At 35.6% G+C, this 19,552-nt stretch overlaps 1 protein-coding gene across 2 annotated transcripts in view; it reads left to right on the top strand.

Moving 5' to 3' along the window:
- Positions 1-19,552, top strand: part of LOC143378505 (neurotrimin) — a 359,802-nt gene that overhangs the window by 300,871 nt on the left and 39,379 nt on the right. Inside the window, exons 1-3 of one of the 2 annotated variants that reach the window (XM_076830311.1) lie at positions 7,672-7,992; positions 8,079-8,286; positions 9,472-9,630. In XM_076830311.1, the coding sequence (XP_076686426.1) occupies positions 7,924-7,992; positions 8,079-8,286; positions 9,472-9,630 (436 nt within the window). In that variant the 5' untranslated portion in view covers positions 7,672-7,923. Of the gene's footprint in view, positions 1-7,671; positions 7,993-8,078; positions 8,287-9,471; positions 9,631-19,552 lie in introns of those variants that run through there. The other variant, XM_076830310.1, reaches the window with a different exon arrangement.

Here is a 19,552-nt window from a genome sequence, read left to right as displayed (position 1 = left end):
AATAGAGTGACTTAGAGTCAATCGAAATCTTTCCAGGTAGAAATAATTTGGAGACTTGAAGGAGATCTTTATTTTTCTTTGAATAGAAACATATTCTTTTTATAGATAGCATTGCCTGCGTAGAGTACATATATCTAGTCAATAGTTCTATTGGATATATGCAAATGAATTTCGGAAATTGAAATGCAAGAAATATTCGGGGGTAAACATTTCCCAAAACTCCGCGCACAAAAAAAGCTATTCATACGCAGTCCGTTTAGTTATTGTGTTAGAATTAATAAATTCATTGCGCACCCGGTGGATACGATCGATCGTTAGTGAATTTTGCATTTCAATGCCGAACAACTCTGAAGGAAAACGAAGCAGAAACAAAGTGTTCCGAAAATGAAAATATTCTAACGTAACTGACGGTATTTCATGTGTACAAATATAGAATATTTATTCAGACAAATACGTATCATTTATTTAAACATTTCGAAAAATAATAACTGAATTTTTGTTATTAATTCCTGGAGATCTAAGAAGATTTAACACAGTTCGTGCTCTTCGATAAACTTTGAGGCGTTCCAAAACAGATGAACATATTTTAAATTACAGTAAGGTGAATGTCCCAATTTCTGCTCATTTAAGAGGTTACTCATCATAAAGAAGGTGTAAAAAATTTATTTGCGATCCAAATTTGCAGAGTAATTGATTAATTCTTTAATAATAAATCAACCAATTTTAAAACTATTTAACAAATATATTTCAAGATGTTTAACTACTAGTGATTTGTAATTAAATACAATGCTCTAAATGTCCGCATTTCTGCTCACGAAAAATAGCGATGTACGTATTTCTACTCACCATTTGTACCAATTTCTGCTCAAATAATACGTTGCATTTTCAGGTTAAAATAAGTTACATCTTTTATGGAGAGGTTTTAGAACACAACAGTAAAGCATAAAATAATGATAAACAAAAAACAAAGTGCCTTCGAATAGAAATAGAGGTTACAGCATACATTGAATTGTGAGGTTATGTTACTATAAGTGTGGTGAGTAGAAATGCGGACATGGCGGTGATTCACTTGACCCTAAGTATATTCACCTATTTTCTACTTAAAAAGATTAAAAATAGTAAACAAAATCTAAATCCAGACCACAAAACAGTATCTGGTTTTGTTCTTAAAAATAGAACTTTTACTGCAAAAACTATTTTCTGCCGAATTATCGAATACCAATAGTGACGCTGTTCCTTAGTACAACCAGCTGGAACACTCTCGTTTTAAAAGTTTTTCGTTTCTTATGCTGCACTTTGATTAACCTCAAGCTCGTGTAACACTCGCGTAAATGTTCAAATAATTTAGAATTATTTTGTTGCAACTATAGTACAAACGTAACGCTTATAATAATAAGAAAAATACGAAATGGGTAGATATGAGGTCATGAGCAGAAATTGGGACATTTACCTTATATCGAATGAAATTGAAGGTAAAATTTGTTACATTTTTAGGTTAATTTCTATGTCGTTCTTTGAGATACATCTCAACAAACTGTTACCACAAAGAAAGTAAGTGATACAAAGTGAGGAATGAAATATTAGTGAATGATAAAGTGCATGAATAAATACACAGCCATAACGAGTTAACAAAAAATAATAACCTAAATGCAGCTACAACTCAGGGTTTCTTTTTTTACATACACTCATTTACCGCTGAAACATCTTAGGACACTTACTAGACCTTGGTAAACTTGACAAGAATTATGAAGTAATTGAATGTTCTCGTGTGTTGCTCGCCATACAAAATCATACCATAAATGTAAATTGTGGTAAATACAATTAGAACCTATAAAATCACTTTTGTGATCTTTAAAAGTCATACTTCTTGTAGTAATAATAACTCATAAATAAAATAATAAAATCCTTTATTAAGAATGAATTTTATTACGACAGAAGAGTGCCTAGCAATTTGAAACCGTTTCGGAGTTGCTTGCGCGACAGTATTGTGATGGACATTGAGCGAGACAAAGGACCGTTTGCTAGAGAGAAATGATACCTCTCAAACGGTAACCATTTTATCCAGGCTCGTGTTCACATAGAACATGAACGCAGAACGATTCGTTGGGTGTGACGCTCTGTTAACTCAACACGCACGATTGTTTGACGCTTGATTAAATATAACGAACGCATTACCGCGATTACTGTTCAGATACCGCGTCCTTTCAATGCCTCGCAATGCTGTGGAAGATCTACGGTTAAATACATAAAACCGTTAAATACAAATGAGATTTTGCCCTTTGTTCGATATAGCAATCTCGAAACACATTTCCCGTACCGGTGTCATTATTGTCCCAATTCTAATGAAATTATGATGAACGTACCTACTAATACCCAAAGGAATGGAGAATACTTGTTAAGTTTTAAATAACACGTTTGTTTCACAAGAAAACAAGATTTCATAATTTTAATTATAAATTTGATTTATAATAAATATTTTTGTATATTAGTTAATTTTTATAAAATTATAATTTTAAAAATATATTTATTTGGTTTATTTTTAGGGAGAATATTTTCTATATCTAATGTAATCAATTATTAATATTCAATACATGTTTTTATTTCAACGTAATATACTTGCACAAACTACAGAAAGGACATAGGTATGCTCATTGTGACGTCCCGGCCCCACCACATGGGTCACGCCGGTTAGTCTCCGCCGGCGCCGCTAGAGGTCTACTCTTCTCGCAAGTCCTACCGTCCACTCTCGTTCGTATATATACAAGTTCCAAGTTTACTTCTTAATAGTCCCCGTGTGTCTAGGGCAGAGGCCGTCAGCTAAAGCCCTCTACTGATGATGAGTTCTAGCTGTGACGGTCCAAAGAACACGACACACGCACACAAACAAAAACACACATCCTTCTTTTTCCTCCACGATCTTTAATGCCAATCCACCTGCCCCGCTACAGTACTCCAAAAAGCGTGACCGGCCCCCGAGGGATATTACGATTACCCCGGAGAGGCGACCGCACAGTGGGGCTGGAGAGGAAACAAGTCTTAAAATGAAAGTTGTATTTTTATGTATCCATCACTATATCCTGAAAGCCAATAGGACCAACGTATCTAACGTATATGACAGATATGTCATATTCATGTTAATTACAAAGAAAAATTGATCTGAAGTTAACCTTTCTTATTCTAACGGGAAACGTGTCAATATTCGTACGAGATTGTCAATTTTTTTCTGAATTCCTCTGTATATTTTTATTTTTTTACCGCATGTATTTCGAATGTGTATAGTCTCAGCTTATTTGTGACATAAATATTTTTCGAAAATTCTTCACTGTAATCCCACTATACGACTTCAAATGAAGCTACCCAGTATTTCAAGTTTTCATTAACTCTTTTAGGTTTATAAACAAAGCTCCGCCTTCCTCCGGGCTCTAGATAGTACTAATTGAAAGCAGATACCATCTACTAACAGCCATAAAAAAATTGGCTGCAACTATTTTCAACTTTGGCTGTTATTAATACATAATCACCCGAGTGCGCTGTGCACTCTTCGTTTCTTCGGTTTATTACTATTTCATTTGTTAAAGATGCTTCAATTTTATTTATGTTGCTGTCCATATAACCGTTGGCTATTAACAAATAATATAAAAAAAAAGTACTCAAAAATATTGAGAAACACCGAAGTTATGACATTTTTTCCGCGAATCCTATGTTACGTGCCCCACTGTGCGACGGGGCAAGAAATATCCCTCTTTATACGTTCCGGAATCAATAAAAAATCACCAACTCGGTTTGGGACGTATAACACTCATATTGAAGGAAATACAAGCAGTGTACTGCTGATTTCTTCAAGCTTATTAGAGAAAATTTAAAGAACCGTTGTCAGACACAGAATTAATTACATCACAACTATATTATTCTAAATATAGTTAAATATAATTCTATAATTTGAACTGTAATCATAATACCAACATTAAGTAATTAGTAGATCATATTAATTAAGTTTCAGGTATTGAGGTAAATAAGTTGTGAAGGACCAATGAAATAAGGAGCGTGGCAAATAAGGGCGAAAGACACAAGTAATGGGACAAGTAGATGAAGAAGGGCGGAGGTCCAAGGGAAAATAATATAAATGGAAATGATTGAAGAAGAGAGTTCAAAAATAGCTCGAGAATTCACTTTAGTCTCCGCGAGGAAGATATTTCCGAGAAAGGAATAAATTCTTACAGTTACAGCGCAGCAACCCGGACTCAACGATAAATGCGACCAATAAATTAGGATTGGTCAGAACAGCATTGCATTGATGCTATACATTATGATGCCCATTGTTCAAACGTACATGCTAAATGATACTTCAAAATCCTGAAATAGCACGTATAAGTTTTGGCATCGATATAATCAAGTTATCACACTGTGATGGCAAAATTTATTTCCATGACAACTTAGTAGCTTCTAAAAGTTCATTCTTATTTTTTGTTTTTTTTCTCGTGTATAAATTGTTTCCAGAGTGCCCATAGTTTTCGATAGGACTTAGATCTGGGCTATTTGCTGGTCATTTTATGGTTCGAAAGCCTTGATTTTGCGGACAGCCTGGAACTTTTATGTTTCGAAAACAACTTGCATTGTCATGCTGAAAATAAAAGTCGTCCGAATCCTCGAACCACTGGTCTAAACTCGGTATTAAAAACTGTTCTAATATATGAATATACATGTACTTCTGATTGTAGGTCCGTTGCATACTTACGTCCAAGCAACATTTTGTTTCTTCTATATTTTTTATTACATAATAAACGGAATTCTGAAATATTTTGGGTGTGTTTATTCTAAAATAGACTGATTTAACATTATCATGCGTTTTGGTTCCATATTTATTGACAGGGGTTGCATAATTTCCTACTTCGAGTAAAAGGACATTTGGAAACCACTATTGGAAGCTATAAAAATCAAGTTCAGTAATTGATCTGCAATATTTTAAGAAAGACTCCTAAGTTGAAATTATGCCTAATGAATTTTTAGTCATTCTCCCCATTGTCAGCTATACGCAAAATTCTATTAAGTAAGAATTCTATAATTGCAATTAAAATTATACAAATACACATGTAATTTGTGGCTTCTATACTTCTATACGAAAATTACAATTGCTCGCATCAGTCACAAATAAAATAAAGCGAACTCGTATTGTAATTAAAAAATTGTACATCGTTTAGTATAATAATCCATCACAAAGAAAAAATATTCTATTGAATGACAAACTCTGTTTCCACTCAGAACTTGAGGTAGTTAATCATTTTCCGATACTTCTACAGAGCGCCACTGCTTGAACACCGATGCTTGTAATGAATCATTAAAAAATATCTAAAGTTGCTTTTAATTCACAGTACGATGTCATTGTACCTCTTTCAGCGTGACAAATGCTTAATTTACGTATCACTTTAATGCATAAATGCAAATTTATGCGTCAAAAGCACTTACGAACTTCTAGCATATATTTGTATGCTATTAAGCGTTATTATGTCATCAAGAAACAGAGATCTTTTAGGCATACTGTGCTCTCAGAGTACAATGGAACAAAGAAGCATTTACCAATTGTGCTATGCTCGACAATAACTTGCCCTTACTGGTACAGCTTGAATAGCAACAATGTACACCATGCTTTGGTGTACGATGCTGATTCCTCGGGGCAATGCTTTGAACTGTATTGTTGTACACTTTGTCAGACATAACGCATGCCGTTTTCCCGCACGTATGTACATATTTCGAATTAATCAATATGCCCCGATTGGAGTTGTGTAAGATACTTTTCCAATACTCTTGAATAGCGGTACTGCAAAAATTCTTTGCTTCAGTGTTCTCACTCGCAAAGTTGGCTCGAGAATGCTCCTCTCATCTCCTTGCGTAAGGATCGATGTCCCACATCGATCCGCACCCTTCCAGGATAACACTGCTTCCCGCCAAAATGCCAGGAAACAGTACTATCTTCCCGTGTCTTCTTCAAGTGCCCGCATTTGCAATACCACTTGTGAAGAAGACCACCCTTAACAGGGGAAACTCGTGTGACTCGACGAAAATGAGGGGACATTTTTGAATTTTTTTTCAAAGAAATGTTTCAATAAATCTGTTTGAAACACTTGTGGTATTTAATGGAACATCTAAGGAAGACGAGACAATTTTGTTTTCTGTAAAATATTTCGTTTATTGTAAACTGTGGAGGTATTTCTCCGCGTCCTCGGCGTCGAAGTAGTGAATCGGCGTGCAGCCTACCGTCCGTTCAACTCACCTAAAAACAAAAACCCACTGAGTTTTATATTCTTTATGAAACTACGCGTCGGATGAACCTAAATATGCGAACACTTCTGTTGACTTATTCCGACACAACGCATTTCACTTTCCAACGTGTCCGGGGTATCAGTATTAGTTGGGACTAGATCAGTGCTGAGGGCGCGTAAAAGCATGCTAGCGAATCGATTTGAGGTTAGGGATGCTAAAAATGAGACTGCAGTTACAAGCATCACAGCCCCTCCCCCAAAATAATACACAAGCTTCGACTTGAGATGGTTCCAATGGGGAAGATGCACTGATGGATTGGAGATGCTTGAAGCGATTTGAAGGATTTTTGTCATGAGGCGCCACCATCGTTCGACCGATGTACTATACTTCCCTTCGCCCCGCGATCACCCGCGGTGCTTCACACTTTGCATCACTTTGCCACGCCAACCGACGCCAACTGGACACCAACCGACGCCAACTGCCGCTGACGCGGGTATATAAAAAGTGTTTATTGGCAAAAGTAGCTAAATTGTGCAGTGTATAGTGGTTATGCAAGTAAATTTTCAAAATGGGCAAATGGAATGAAACATGGTTTATATAGAATTATTAAAGATTTAACAAAAATTAAGATTTCTTATTTCATAGATTTTTTCCCTACAATCTCTTACCAATGATGATGCGAGTGTGACCTAATATTCATGAATTTTGGGTAAATACAACTGACTTGGACTTAGGTGGATTCCCAAGGTAACGTCTCTAAGAGTGAGATATATTTATATGTATTGTAAGATTAATAAATTTATTTTAGTGTTATTATGAATTCAATTTTATTTAATGAGAAATGCATACCTACATCTCCTTTGTTCATAACAATGTAGCAAACGACAAAACTGTTTACAAATATTTTAAATTCCCGTTTTGCGAACTTCATTAATCATTACTTCAGTTGGTTTTATATTACATTTATATATTTATTTCACTATTTTCATGAATTTCGTTTGCTCTGATTAACTTTTTTGTACATAATATAATAATACCTACATTATATTACACTATTCTTTTAGTCTGTTATAAGCCACATTTTTCAAACTTCGCGCTATTTCCTTTAATACATCTGTCGAACGGTGGAGGCGCTAGCATCTGAAATAACCTTCAATTAGCTTCAACCGCTATGCGGCCGGCTTATGGGAATCTCCTATCCATAGTATGTATATATCAGTGGGAAGATGATGCAAGCTCGGCGCAGAGGGCGCCACTAGCGCGTGTACTGCGGTTTTGCGTGAGTGCGCATGTGTGAATGGTTTGCGCGCGAATTTTTCATTTGTGGAATGTATGATGTTGGTAGTTACATATTATTTTACACGTCATCTTCCTCATTGGCTGCAAATGAAACCTACTCCGATCACTCTTTCGTGTAGGATGGAATATATTTTTGTGGAAAATCTGAAAAGCAGAACGAGTAAATGTTTTATGTGTTCTATATTCAATAATTAATAACTTTGTAAACAATAACGAGCGACGGCTAAAACCTCCTGGAGGTCACTCAGGATAGTGTCCTTGACAACATATGTCAAGGTCAAGGTCATCGGAGATGCCTCCCCTAAACTAAACATTTACCAAATATTCTTATGAATATATCGAAAACTAAAGCCGCGCGGTGGTAACATGTATAGGAAAAGGTTGTTCAGAATGACGACCTTTACAACATATTTCAAGGTCATCAAAATCGAGGAGGTGTGCCCTCTTCTATATAATTGCCAAATTATCTGAAACAGATAAAGGCGTAACTACATTCTTTTTCCTGTTTCTCTTTTCCACAGGTGGCATGGCTACGGGTGGATACACAAACTATCTTGACAATAGCCAACCATGTGATTACCAAGAATCACAGAATTGGAGTGACACATACAGAGCACAAAACGTGGCACCTACACATACGCGATATACGTGAATCCGACCGAGGTGCTTATATGTGCCAGATAAACACCGACCCAATGAAGAGTCAAACTGGATATCTGGAGGTTGTAGGTTGGTTAAACAAATTAAGCGTAAACTAAACATCATGACGAAGGTGTACAATTCTGAGAAGTGCTGAATTATCGAAAAATTTCTCGTCGTACTTTACATCATACAGATTTTGGTTGACGCATAGTTTCGCCGCATTAAATAACACCTTGTTCACCAGGGTCGGATTAAGACCTTTATAGGCCCTGAGCACTGATAAGATTTTCATCACTCAAACGCCATATGCGATTTCTTAGACATTTCCGATAAATAATTTGGCTTAAGGAGTCATTCTGCTTAGACGGGTTGAAAAAATCGATTTTTTTTTTAAACATTTTTCGAAAGTACATATCCTCAAGAATGTATTGTGAACTGTTCATGGAAAAATTCCGATTATTATAGCTTCTACAGAGGCATTTTGTAGGCAGCACAGAGGCTTGGTCTCTATACATGAAAACTTTGAACGAGTTTTTCTCGAAACGTCATTTGTTCACATCGCGAAGATAAAATCTCAAAATCTATCGAACCGAATGCTTTGTAAATTTTACTGTCTATTCTGCACACCTGTGGCTCTCGCAGGGTGTGCAGCCAAGTATTTTCATTGAGTCTAACCTACTTTTAAAATTGAAAATATTAAAAGAAAAACGCCGAAAAACATGTTTCTTGTATGTTTGCCCAGCATTTTGCTAATTTTGAAGATAAATCACTAATTATAGTCCGAGCGATAGCGCCAGGCATACTGATCAAGAATCTGTTTGGATTTTTGGATTCAGATAAGCCTAACAGCTGAAATCGCCTGCTCGAGCGAGGCATGAATTTTGAAACATGTCATCAAGACCACTTTCAAAAGCATTTGGAAAGCAATACTTTTTTTACTTTTATATTTTTTTATTACGGTAGAAATGTAGTTTAATAAATAGAAGAAAGTTTTATTCCATTACTATAATTATTTTCGTCGCAATAAATTCCTGAAAATGGCTGATTTTTTCGGCGCGCTAACGGGAATGACCCCTTAAAACTGTTTCTAACATTCTAACGATAGTTAGATTTTACAGTTCAGAAAATTTTTATAGTGCCCCCCTTTCCCCTGATGCCCTGAGCACGCGCTTATTTTGCTTATTAGTTAATCCAGCACTGTTGTTCACGGAACACTGATGTGATAATTTTAAGCCGACAGTTACTCATGCAAATAATTTCTGCTGTTTACAGTTCCGCCCGATATTTTAGATCATTCAACAAGCACGGACATGGTCGTTAGAGAAGGTAGCAACGTCACATTACAGTGTGCCGCTACGGGATCCCCGGCGCCGAATATCACATGGAGACGAGAAAGTGGAGAAAGTATATTTCTGGGCAATGGCCAAGAAGGTAAGGAACAGTTTATTCAGATTTGTAATTAACACTTTAATTGGTGCCAGGTTTGACGAAATACCGTGTGAAATCGGTCAAGCCCTTTCTGCGGGGTGGCTTTTAATAGGAAAATTTTGATTTTGTCCAACTTGCCCCGAGCTTTAAGCATACGCTGACACTAATAAAAATGTCAATTTCAATATTATCTATTAAACCGGATATCTATGATATCCGAAATCCGAAATACCATATGATTTACCACAGCGATACAAATCAACTTCTGAATTCCTTAGACCAACTGTATATCACATATGATTGAAAATATATTCGTGTGGAGAATCTCACGAATCTCTTGGTGATATTGGCATGAAAATGTATTAGAAAATATAGAAACTTAAATTTTTATCAGCAGGTGACTACGTATCGAAAGCTCTATTGTCGAGCGAATGAAAGGGGTGTTGAGGCGAGGAAATACAAAGCGAACTCCAACCTCAGTTTGTTTCCAAAGCAAACATTCGGGCATTACAGAATAATTTCCATGCTTCTCGGAAAATATTGACGTGAAAACACGTGGAAATAGCGTACAAGGTGAAAATCCTCCAAACGTAAAAACATGCTGCCACCACTGAAAGTGTTAATCAAGAAATAAATTGAAGTTATGAACATCGTATCTAAAAGATTTAATGTTTCTTATAAATGTACATTATTTAGTAAAAATTATCAAGTTTCAATTAATATTGACTATATTTGAGAGTATCAATTTAATAGGTATGTTCAATCCTGATTTATTGTCTGTTTAGGTTCCTTTCTTCTTTTTCTCAACTGATATTTATTAGGCTTGTTAGAAAAATGATTGCTTCTGAAATATTGTCAATTAGATTAATAGTAAATAAAGTTCACTATTTATTAAAAGACCAAATTTAGTTAGTGAAATAAAAGTTATTTTTTAAGCCCATATTTTCCACACGTTGTTACCCGAGTTACGATTTATTGTAATATTTGTAAAACTAGGCCAGAACATCAGACACACTTCAGAAAATTGAAACGGGAATAAACAATTTAAAAAAATAAAATTGTGTATAATATTGAGATTTTATATTCAGAATCCATGCCTTTTGACAGGAAATTAATTAGTAGGATCGTCAAGTCTTATTTCGTCAGGGTTTTATTTTCATGTAATACCTACATTAAAAATTATTTGCTTCAGTCTTTCGATAGTAAAAATAAAGGCTATGGCACTAACCAACTTTATAAATAATCCAAAAGCTGATGAATGTTGTGAAACTCGAGTATTAATAAATATACCTACTGTTCACTAAATATTACTTATATAAACCTAATAGAAGTGGGCATTTTTTAGATTCTTGCTGATTCTTAAGAGAAGTGTCAAGACAAGTCCGCGCAATCTTAAGAATCGCATCGAGTAGAGTCGCAAAAAGGGAACTAAAATTATCTTCACCAATATAAAAAAAAACGTGCAATCGGTTAGGAATAAGTAAAGAATTTATTAAGAGTTCTAGGAAAGAAAACTGTCAAAATGGCGGCAACTTCATGATGTGCATCTATCTATAAACAAATATATTTATTTTGGTATCATAACTTCAGTTTGAAAGCATGGAAAACTGGAGCTTTCAAGTACAAGATAAAGCCAATTCTATGTACATCAATATCACAGTACGATACTTGCGGTAGATGTCATGCTTCAACTAAAGCCTTTCAAAATGATGATAATGCCCAGCAAAAGAACTAAATCAAAGAAAAACATCTAGTCATATAAGTCAGGGGTGTCCAACTAGCGGCTCGCGAGCCGCAGTGGCTCCTTCTCCTCTTCGCCTGCTCCGTAGAGCCGTAGGAGAACGGCCCCCTCCACACCTACTTCACTCTGATGAATTTCTCCTCCGGGCGCCGCACTCTCTCCCTACCGGGTCTCGTGTAACGCCTAGAGAAAAATAAGTGGGGGAACCGGCTGACCCGGGGCCCGACTCGTGCGGCTCTCGGAGTGGGGAAGTTCGACACTCCTGACATAAGTTTTTAGGAAGTTGCTGAAGAAACGCTGAGAACAGTTCCAACTCGTCCCAATTCCAGGTCGTCATGTCGACCATTTTACAGTAATCTCTAAACCAACGTTATAGCGTTGCTTGTTTTATTTCGAGTACAAGCAATTCCAAATGTGTCAAATTTTTTATGTTCGGTAAGAGTAAATAATTTCTCTATTGAATTCTTAGTAAATCCTTACTGAAAACTGGGTTTAAACCAAGAATGGACCGTAGACTTTCAATTGAATTCGTGCTTCTCGCTGGCCATTCTAAATTTCCAATTCCGTGGTCGATGAATCATTCTGTAGTCCGCGGCGTTAGGCGCACAGTGTGGACGGCTGAAAAAACATGCTTCTGATTCACGTTTATACGAGCGCAATAGAGAGTTAAGGAATATATGATATACGATGAACGTACAATGAAAATTTATCACCGGCGGCTTTCAAACTTATTTAGCGAGTGCGACGCGTGATGCAGAGGGTGCATGTGAATCTGTCGTTGCACCTATATTGTTGCCATGTCGAATGACGTCAGAATGAAATATACGCGCTCCACGCTTCGCACAATAACACCAAATGACATCAACGTTCTTATTCGTATACACCGAGATGCGATAACGATTTATCACCCTTTTGTCTTTTATTCCCGCCCGACTGTTATCCCTGCCATATTCTGCTTTGCAGGGAACTGCTGAATCTATGAGAACAAAAATGCCCCTTACATTTTCAACATCCCCGTCCATACAAAATAAAACACTGACAGTTACTATCGCGATTTGTGCCATTATCATTACCGTTAAGAAGAGAATAGGTCAAATAAAAGCTGTATCATTTTGCAAGATGTAAAGTGCATTAAGGAGACCTTCCGGTCTAGAGTCCAAAAAAAGAAGTGAACTTTAGGAATTAATTAAAGGAAAACTACTATATATAATTTAATGGGACTTGTTGCATTGTATTAAGGATGTCTTAAGCTATAGAAATATATTTTTTGTTTTATAATTAATCTTTGCAGACGGCACTGGGGAGTCGTTAAAGTCAAGGCGTCAAAAAATTGATCCAAATCGGTGCGACCTGTATCTCAAAAATTTATTATCCGATTCGACTGAAACTTTTTTTATTTTGAAGAATATACTTCTGGCTAGGGGGAAACAAGACAAAATTACAAAATTACATTTTTTTTAGAAAATAACGACAGTTGAAGTTTGAAATCACTTTTTCCTTATATTTTTCATCATTTCAACGCCTTTGAAAATGATAATTTTTCAATTGTTTGTATTTTTTCTGGTATTCCCCCTAGCCAGAAGTATATTCTTCAAAATAAAAAAAGTTTCAGTTGAATCGGATAATAACTTTTGGAAATACAGGTCTCACCGTTTTGAGAACACTGTTTCGAGAAAAACACGTTTCTTTTGCCGCTACTCAAATGCCTATAACTTCGGGAATTTTACGAATTTCAACAAATGCTTTTAAACACGTATTTCTGAAAGGTTGAACATTCGAAAAATGAAATAATATAAAACGATTTTTAGACTGGAAGATCCCCTTAAGGGGGGAAATCCTATTCTTTGTGCTAAAAACATAGCAAAATTTAAGATTTTTTTGTTACGAAACCAGCGTTTGGATTCATATGAAATTTGGACCATGTTTTGATGCATCTTTGAGGAAACTGCAGTTTTGTTTATATTAATTTTTAACCATAAATATAATAGTTATGCATGATCAACCATCACGCCGCGCAAAATTCGACGTCCGTTGGAGTGCATGATATTTATCTACCAGGTAATCTGAAACAGAAAAATGATACAGCGTTTTATTCTATACATATGTAGCTTGAAATTGATGAACCAGCAAAAAAAATTTGAATGATGTGGAGAGTTTTCAAACTGAGAAGTCTGAACCCTTAATTTTTGCTATCCAATTTTGCGCCAATTTTCTTATGTAACAAAAGAAGTATAAAACTTAGCGGTATTCTGGTTCATCAAATTGAAGCTACATATGTACGAAGTAAAACGCCGTTTCATTTTTCTGTTTCAGATTACCTGGAAGGTAAATATCATGCACACCAGCGGACGACGAGTTTTGTGGGACGTGACGCATTACTCCTATATTTATTGTTAAAAATGAATAAAAAAAAAACTGCAACTTCTTCAAGGATGCATAAAAACATGGTCCGAATTTCAGATGAATCGAAATGCTAGTTCCTTAACCCTCGGTTGTCACACTGGGTCAAATTGACCCTGCAATTTTTTTAAGCAAAAAACTTTTTGTCGGAACTCTTATTGCTTCAAATTATTTTTAAGCATGATGACACTTTAAATGTCAACTTTCTACGATGGGCATATATTCTACAATGTTCAAACTTTATCTCAGAATTTTTCAGACTTAATTTAACAAATAGTTTTTAAATAACTGGTTGAAAATTGGCAGGGTCAAATTGACCCAGTGTGACAACGACGTTCGAAAAAGTAGACAACCGAGGGTTAAAAAAAATTTCTAAATTTTGCTATGTTTTCAGTCCATAAAATAGGATTCCACTAGGGTTTATACAAAAACGATCTTTTGAAAAAAAAAACGGTTTTCGAATTACAGTATTCCCCAAAACCCGGTTGAACCGGTTTTCGAATTTACACAAAAAAATATAATTAAAATAGTAAATAAATACTTGTACTTATTTTAAAAAAATTCAGTTTTCTTAATATTATGGAATTACAAATATATAAACTGAAGGATAACAATCGTGCAGAAATAACTGAAATTTCCATTCCTTTATGTGAAAATGTCATACAAAATGCAATAAAAAGTGTTCTTCGCACCTAGTCCGTTACAATTTATCATGATTTAATAAATAAGGAAAAGAAGAGTCTAGTATTCTAATTTATTTTAGAAATTATGGGCAATTGAAGTAAACCTTCATTTTGAACACCGTGTAGTTATGACATTCATTCTGCCACCAAAAAAAGACTCAATTTCCATGTACAAAATTGCAAAAACGCCATGTCGTTGTATTTAAAATACTAAAATCCGGAGTAAAAATCAAATGCACAGAGAAAATGTAGTTTGCAGTCAAAATGGTCATGCATAATGTAATAACTTAAAAAATTGCCAGGTTGAAAAAAATAGTAATAAAAATAACCCAAACTGATAATGGAGCAGTGACTGGCAAAGTAGAATCGGTTGCAGTGATTAATTAAAGAGAGTAAACGGTCTGTATTGACTGATTTGATTAGTGGTTTACAGTTTATCTCGTATGCAAGTGATTACGGTCAGAGTCGACAGGCGTTTCAATGACACAAATTGCTTTGTGTAGAGATTAAGCGCTTAGGTGCACAAAGTCAGAGCTCAATGAATCGAAAATTCAACTAGAATCGACCACCGTAACCGCCTTTTAGTTTTCCACCGCAAGATATATGTTCCACGAGGATCTGTGCTTTATATGTGGTTACTACTGTAGCCTTCATTGGTACCAATGCTGCAAAAAGAGTAGGTAATTTTACAGGCTTAATCTTAAAATTTGAACCATACTTAATGTTCATGCCGGGGTTGACTGACAAGCTGCTACTCGCCAGATTAATTTTAAGTGCATTGCGCAATAAAAAAAAAATGTGCGTTGAACTGCATGTGTTCTGAATTGTATGCTGCACTATCTATATTCTGTGTCCTATTTTCATGTACGCTAACTTCCATGTGCAATATCGTACTGAGTAGTATTGATATGGAGCCTTCATGTTCACACCTATACGAATAACTTATGCATTGGCAGCTAACCTAAGCCGGCCATGCATAGTGTCGCTTGATGTTAATAGCTAAGGGTGGGTTCTGAGCACTGATACTCACTGCAATTAGGTTAGGTTGATAATTAAATTTTTGTTAATTAACTATGAATTGAAAATATAGTAGGTATTTTACGTACTATATTTTGTTTCAACAGTATATAGTACAATTTCTCGAAATATAGTACAATACTATATAATAGGGTAAATTAGCCGAATATGAGATCTATTTCTTAAAAGCATCATAATTCTTGGCTAAGAAAAGTTTTATTAAAATCCAAAACACGTTTTAAAAGTAGAATATGTATTCTTTAGCAGTGAACTGAAAAGTACTATAACAAAGATTCGATTTCTTCATAATAAAATAAAAACGAAAGTCACTCGAATAAACAGATAGAAAAAATGGGGTGCTAATATGAGACCCAGTTTTTTTTTTAGATAGATATTATCAAAGATATTAGAAGATATTAGAAGATATTGTCAAAGAAAACAGCAATTATTGATATTCGGATCAGTTGCATGGTCGAGGTAACCGACGTTTCAGGACATTGGTACAGACGACGATACCAGCTGATATAGATTCATCGATACCGAGATAGTCATGGCGAATTCCACTTACGCCCAAATCGCACGCGCGGTTGCGATATGTATTGAAAATTACGGGCGTTGCGGGCGATTTGAGCGTAAGTAGAACGCACCCTCCAATACACGTCGAGATTTGTACACTGATACTGATACTTGCAACATGTATCGATACAGATTTCAACCTGTATGAAGCCCTTAACCCGCCGGCGGGCGCGCCGTGTACTCACAACTTTTTCAGGTGTCCGCCTCCGATTGTTCTGGTTTGTGGATATATTTTAGAGGACTGAAAAATAAGATATATGTGTTTTTTATTTTTACCTGTTTGCATGTTTAGGGGGTGAAGCCACCCCTCAAAAGTTTTCGGGTGTTCGCCTCCGATTGTTCTGGTTTTTGGACATGTTTTAGAGGACTGAAAAATAAGATAAATGTGTTTTTTTATTTTTACCTGTTTGCATGTTTAGGGGGTGAAACCACCCCTCAAATGTTTTCAAGTGTTCGCCTCCGATTGCTTTAGTTTTACGATATGTATTTTCATATGAAGTTTTACTCCACAGAATTTAGTACTTCTTATGAACTTTGAGGGGTGGTTGCGCCCCCTAAACATGCAAACAGGCCAAAATAAAGAAACACGTATATCTTATTTTTTGGTCCTTTAAAACATCCAAAAACCAGAACAATCGGAGGCGAACAGTTGAAAACATTTGAGGGGTGATTTCACCCCCTAACATGCAAGCAGGCCAAAATTAAAAAAAAACACGTATATCTTATTTTTCGGTTCTCTAAAACATCCAAAAACCAGAACAATCGGAGGCGAACATCTGGAAAACTTGTGAGTACACGGGCGCGCTCGCCAGCAGAATACGCGGCATACTTTCGGTTTCATTCGGTCAGAGAGACTTTGAAACTGAATTTGAACCTGACAAGTACGTAGCGTGATGTAAAAATGTCCGCTGCAAAAATACATAGCGGTGCTGGGTAGAATACATCACGGTGAAGTGGGTTTTTCAGCCAAAACAGAACCCCGTGTACTGAGTACACGATGGCGCCCGCCGGCGGGTTAAAGCCGGGTTCACATTTGTTTCCGCACCTCCCTCTATTACCGCAACTTCGTACCTAGCGAGTGATGGGCAAAATTTTTATTTAAATAAAATTTCGAACAACGAATAAAAGTTAAACAATTATTCGTCATGAAACTGGCATCTTGCTCACCAGCCAGGAGGGTGAGCAAGATGCAAGATGCGTGTATCAATGTATCACGGCAACATGTATCAGCGTGTGGAGTCCCCTAAAAAATTTATTCGTCGCTGAAATTGAAACAGTCGACGAATAAATAAATTAACTTTGTTCGTTGAATAAATTCTGATCGAATAAAAAATTAACTTTATTCGTCGAATAATCTAAAGTTAAAGTAACTTTTATTTGACGCTTATTTAAATAACGTTTTATTTAGTTAATGCCCAACTCTGTGCTTAGCTAACCGGTCATGGTAACAAATCGGACGATGTCGGACAATTCTATATAAAGGGAAGGTATTTATTTTAACCCTTCGTGGTCACAGGGGGTGTATTGTACCCCAAGAATAATTTTCCAGTTAAAATGTCGTGTCTTTACGATTTCCAAAGGGGATTTATCGCAAGAAAAAAAATTTAAAAAATTAAAAAATAGCTTTTTTCCCACAACCGTGGAAAATCCCTCATTTTCAACTACAAATTTTATCATATCAAAATTTACATTTCTAGAAAAAGACTATTAGACCATGATTGTATAAGTATTACGAACGTACAATTTTATTATCACTGAAAAGTTAAATGATTCAAAAATACGAAAATGTTAACTCAAAAAATGACGCTGGGGTACAGTGAACCCCGTGTGACCAACTTGTGATTATAAGAAGGTGTGACCACGAAGGGTTAATACTATAAACTAAAGTTGTCCTCAGATCTTTTCTACAATGTTATATACATATCATATTACCAAAAAAAAAATTCTATAAAAATTCCAAATTTCGGTACGTAACAAAGATACGAAGCACGTACGAATAAGCAAAGGTCTTATATACTTCTAAATATCTATGTAGACAGGAAATGACGAAGAAGAATAAATTATTATTCGGTGGCCAAATCTTTCGATACTACTGTCCTCCGATGAAAAGAAGTCGGCCAGAAACTTTGGGGTCCGAATGGCCTATTCCTATAGGCCCGCATAGGGCACACGTATTGTCGCTATTGGCCAGCGCGACAACGTCGACGAATACAAAGCAAGCAAACGGGACACGGGCGGCGGGAGCCAATGCCAGCGAAGAACCCCTGGTGCCCCTGTGACATTTCGACGGACTTCTTTTCATCGGGCTACAGTACCTTACTCTTCATTTTACATAATGTTTTTATATGCCACTCTCTTTATCAGAAGTTGAAATGTTTACACATGTCCACATCTAGAGGGTAGAATTTATTTGGAAATGACTGCGAATCGAGTGTTGTTAAAAGAAACAGCGAAATGGAACAAATGCATGTGAAAATTCACATTTTTCTTGCTCGATCTGCATTTGTGCTTCATACTGCGACTGGCTGAAAATAATCAGACCGTAAACGATATAACAGTACATAATCAGGCGTTCGCCGAGTAAGCCACGGTTAGCAAGAAATCTCCCAACAAGCATTACGACCACAATGCAATTCACCAACGCGTTCACAGCAACGAATGCTTACTCGGATTAAACAGAGGACATAACAAAAAGCCAGGAACGGCACTATCGACGGTGTAGAAGCAAAGAGCGACTCGGTCGGTTAACATTAATCTCGAACCCGCTATTACGCGCTTCTTGCGACGCAAAATCAACGCTACTGTTTCGCAAATAATGATCAGTCCGATAAAAACTACTGCGAACAAACTATATATGTATGCACATAAGTCATTATATGTATATACAATATTTCGTTTCAGTTAATCAAGTCAAATATTAATAATTTTGCATAATCCTTTAACGAAGAAAGAACACATTTTTTTTATAAAGAATTCAATTGAATTTCGTTATAACGAAATACGCAATCATAATGTACCTGCGACAATAATTAATATAATTTTTTAATTAATTGGCACGAGATACGAAAAATAAATGAGTCCTAAGCATATTTTTGTGCATCCACGATATTAGAACATTACACGTCACGCCTGCAATATAAAAATGTGTTCTTTCTTCGTTAAATATATATATATGTGTGTGTGTTAAAAGAAGTTTCTTTCTTGTGTATTAATTTATTTATTTTTTGTGTTTGGTATTAAGTTATTTATACAAATATTTATTTAAAGTTAGTAGCAAATATTATTTCTATTCTATATTTTGAAAATATATGTCTATCAGACTCATTAACTTAAATTTTGTAGATTAATGAGTCTCAATAATTATTTAAATTGGGATTGATAACAAAGTAAGAGAAATATAATGTAAAAATTTGACTTAATTCTTTGTAAGGATATTCAATATGTTTCCCTCCTGATCATGTTAATAAAATAAATAGTGAGACAAATCTTCAGAACAAAAATTGATTTG

This window comes from Andrena cerasifolii, chromosome 2 (assembly GCF_050908995.1).
Source record: "Andrena cerasifolii isolate SP2316 chromosome 2, iyAndCera1_principal, whole genome shotgun sequence".
Classification (NCBI taxonomy): Eukaryota; Metazoa; Arthropoda; class Insecta; order Hymenoptera; family Andrenidae; genus Andrena; species Andrena cerasifolii.
Note: the sequence above shows the minus strand (reverse complement) of the source record. Positions and strands in the feature narration are given on the sequence as shown.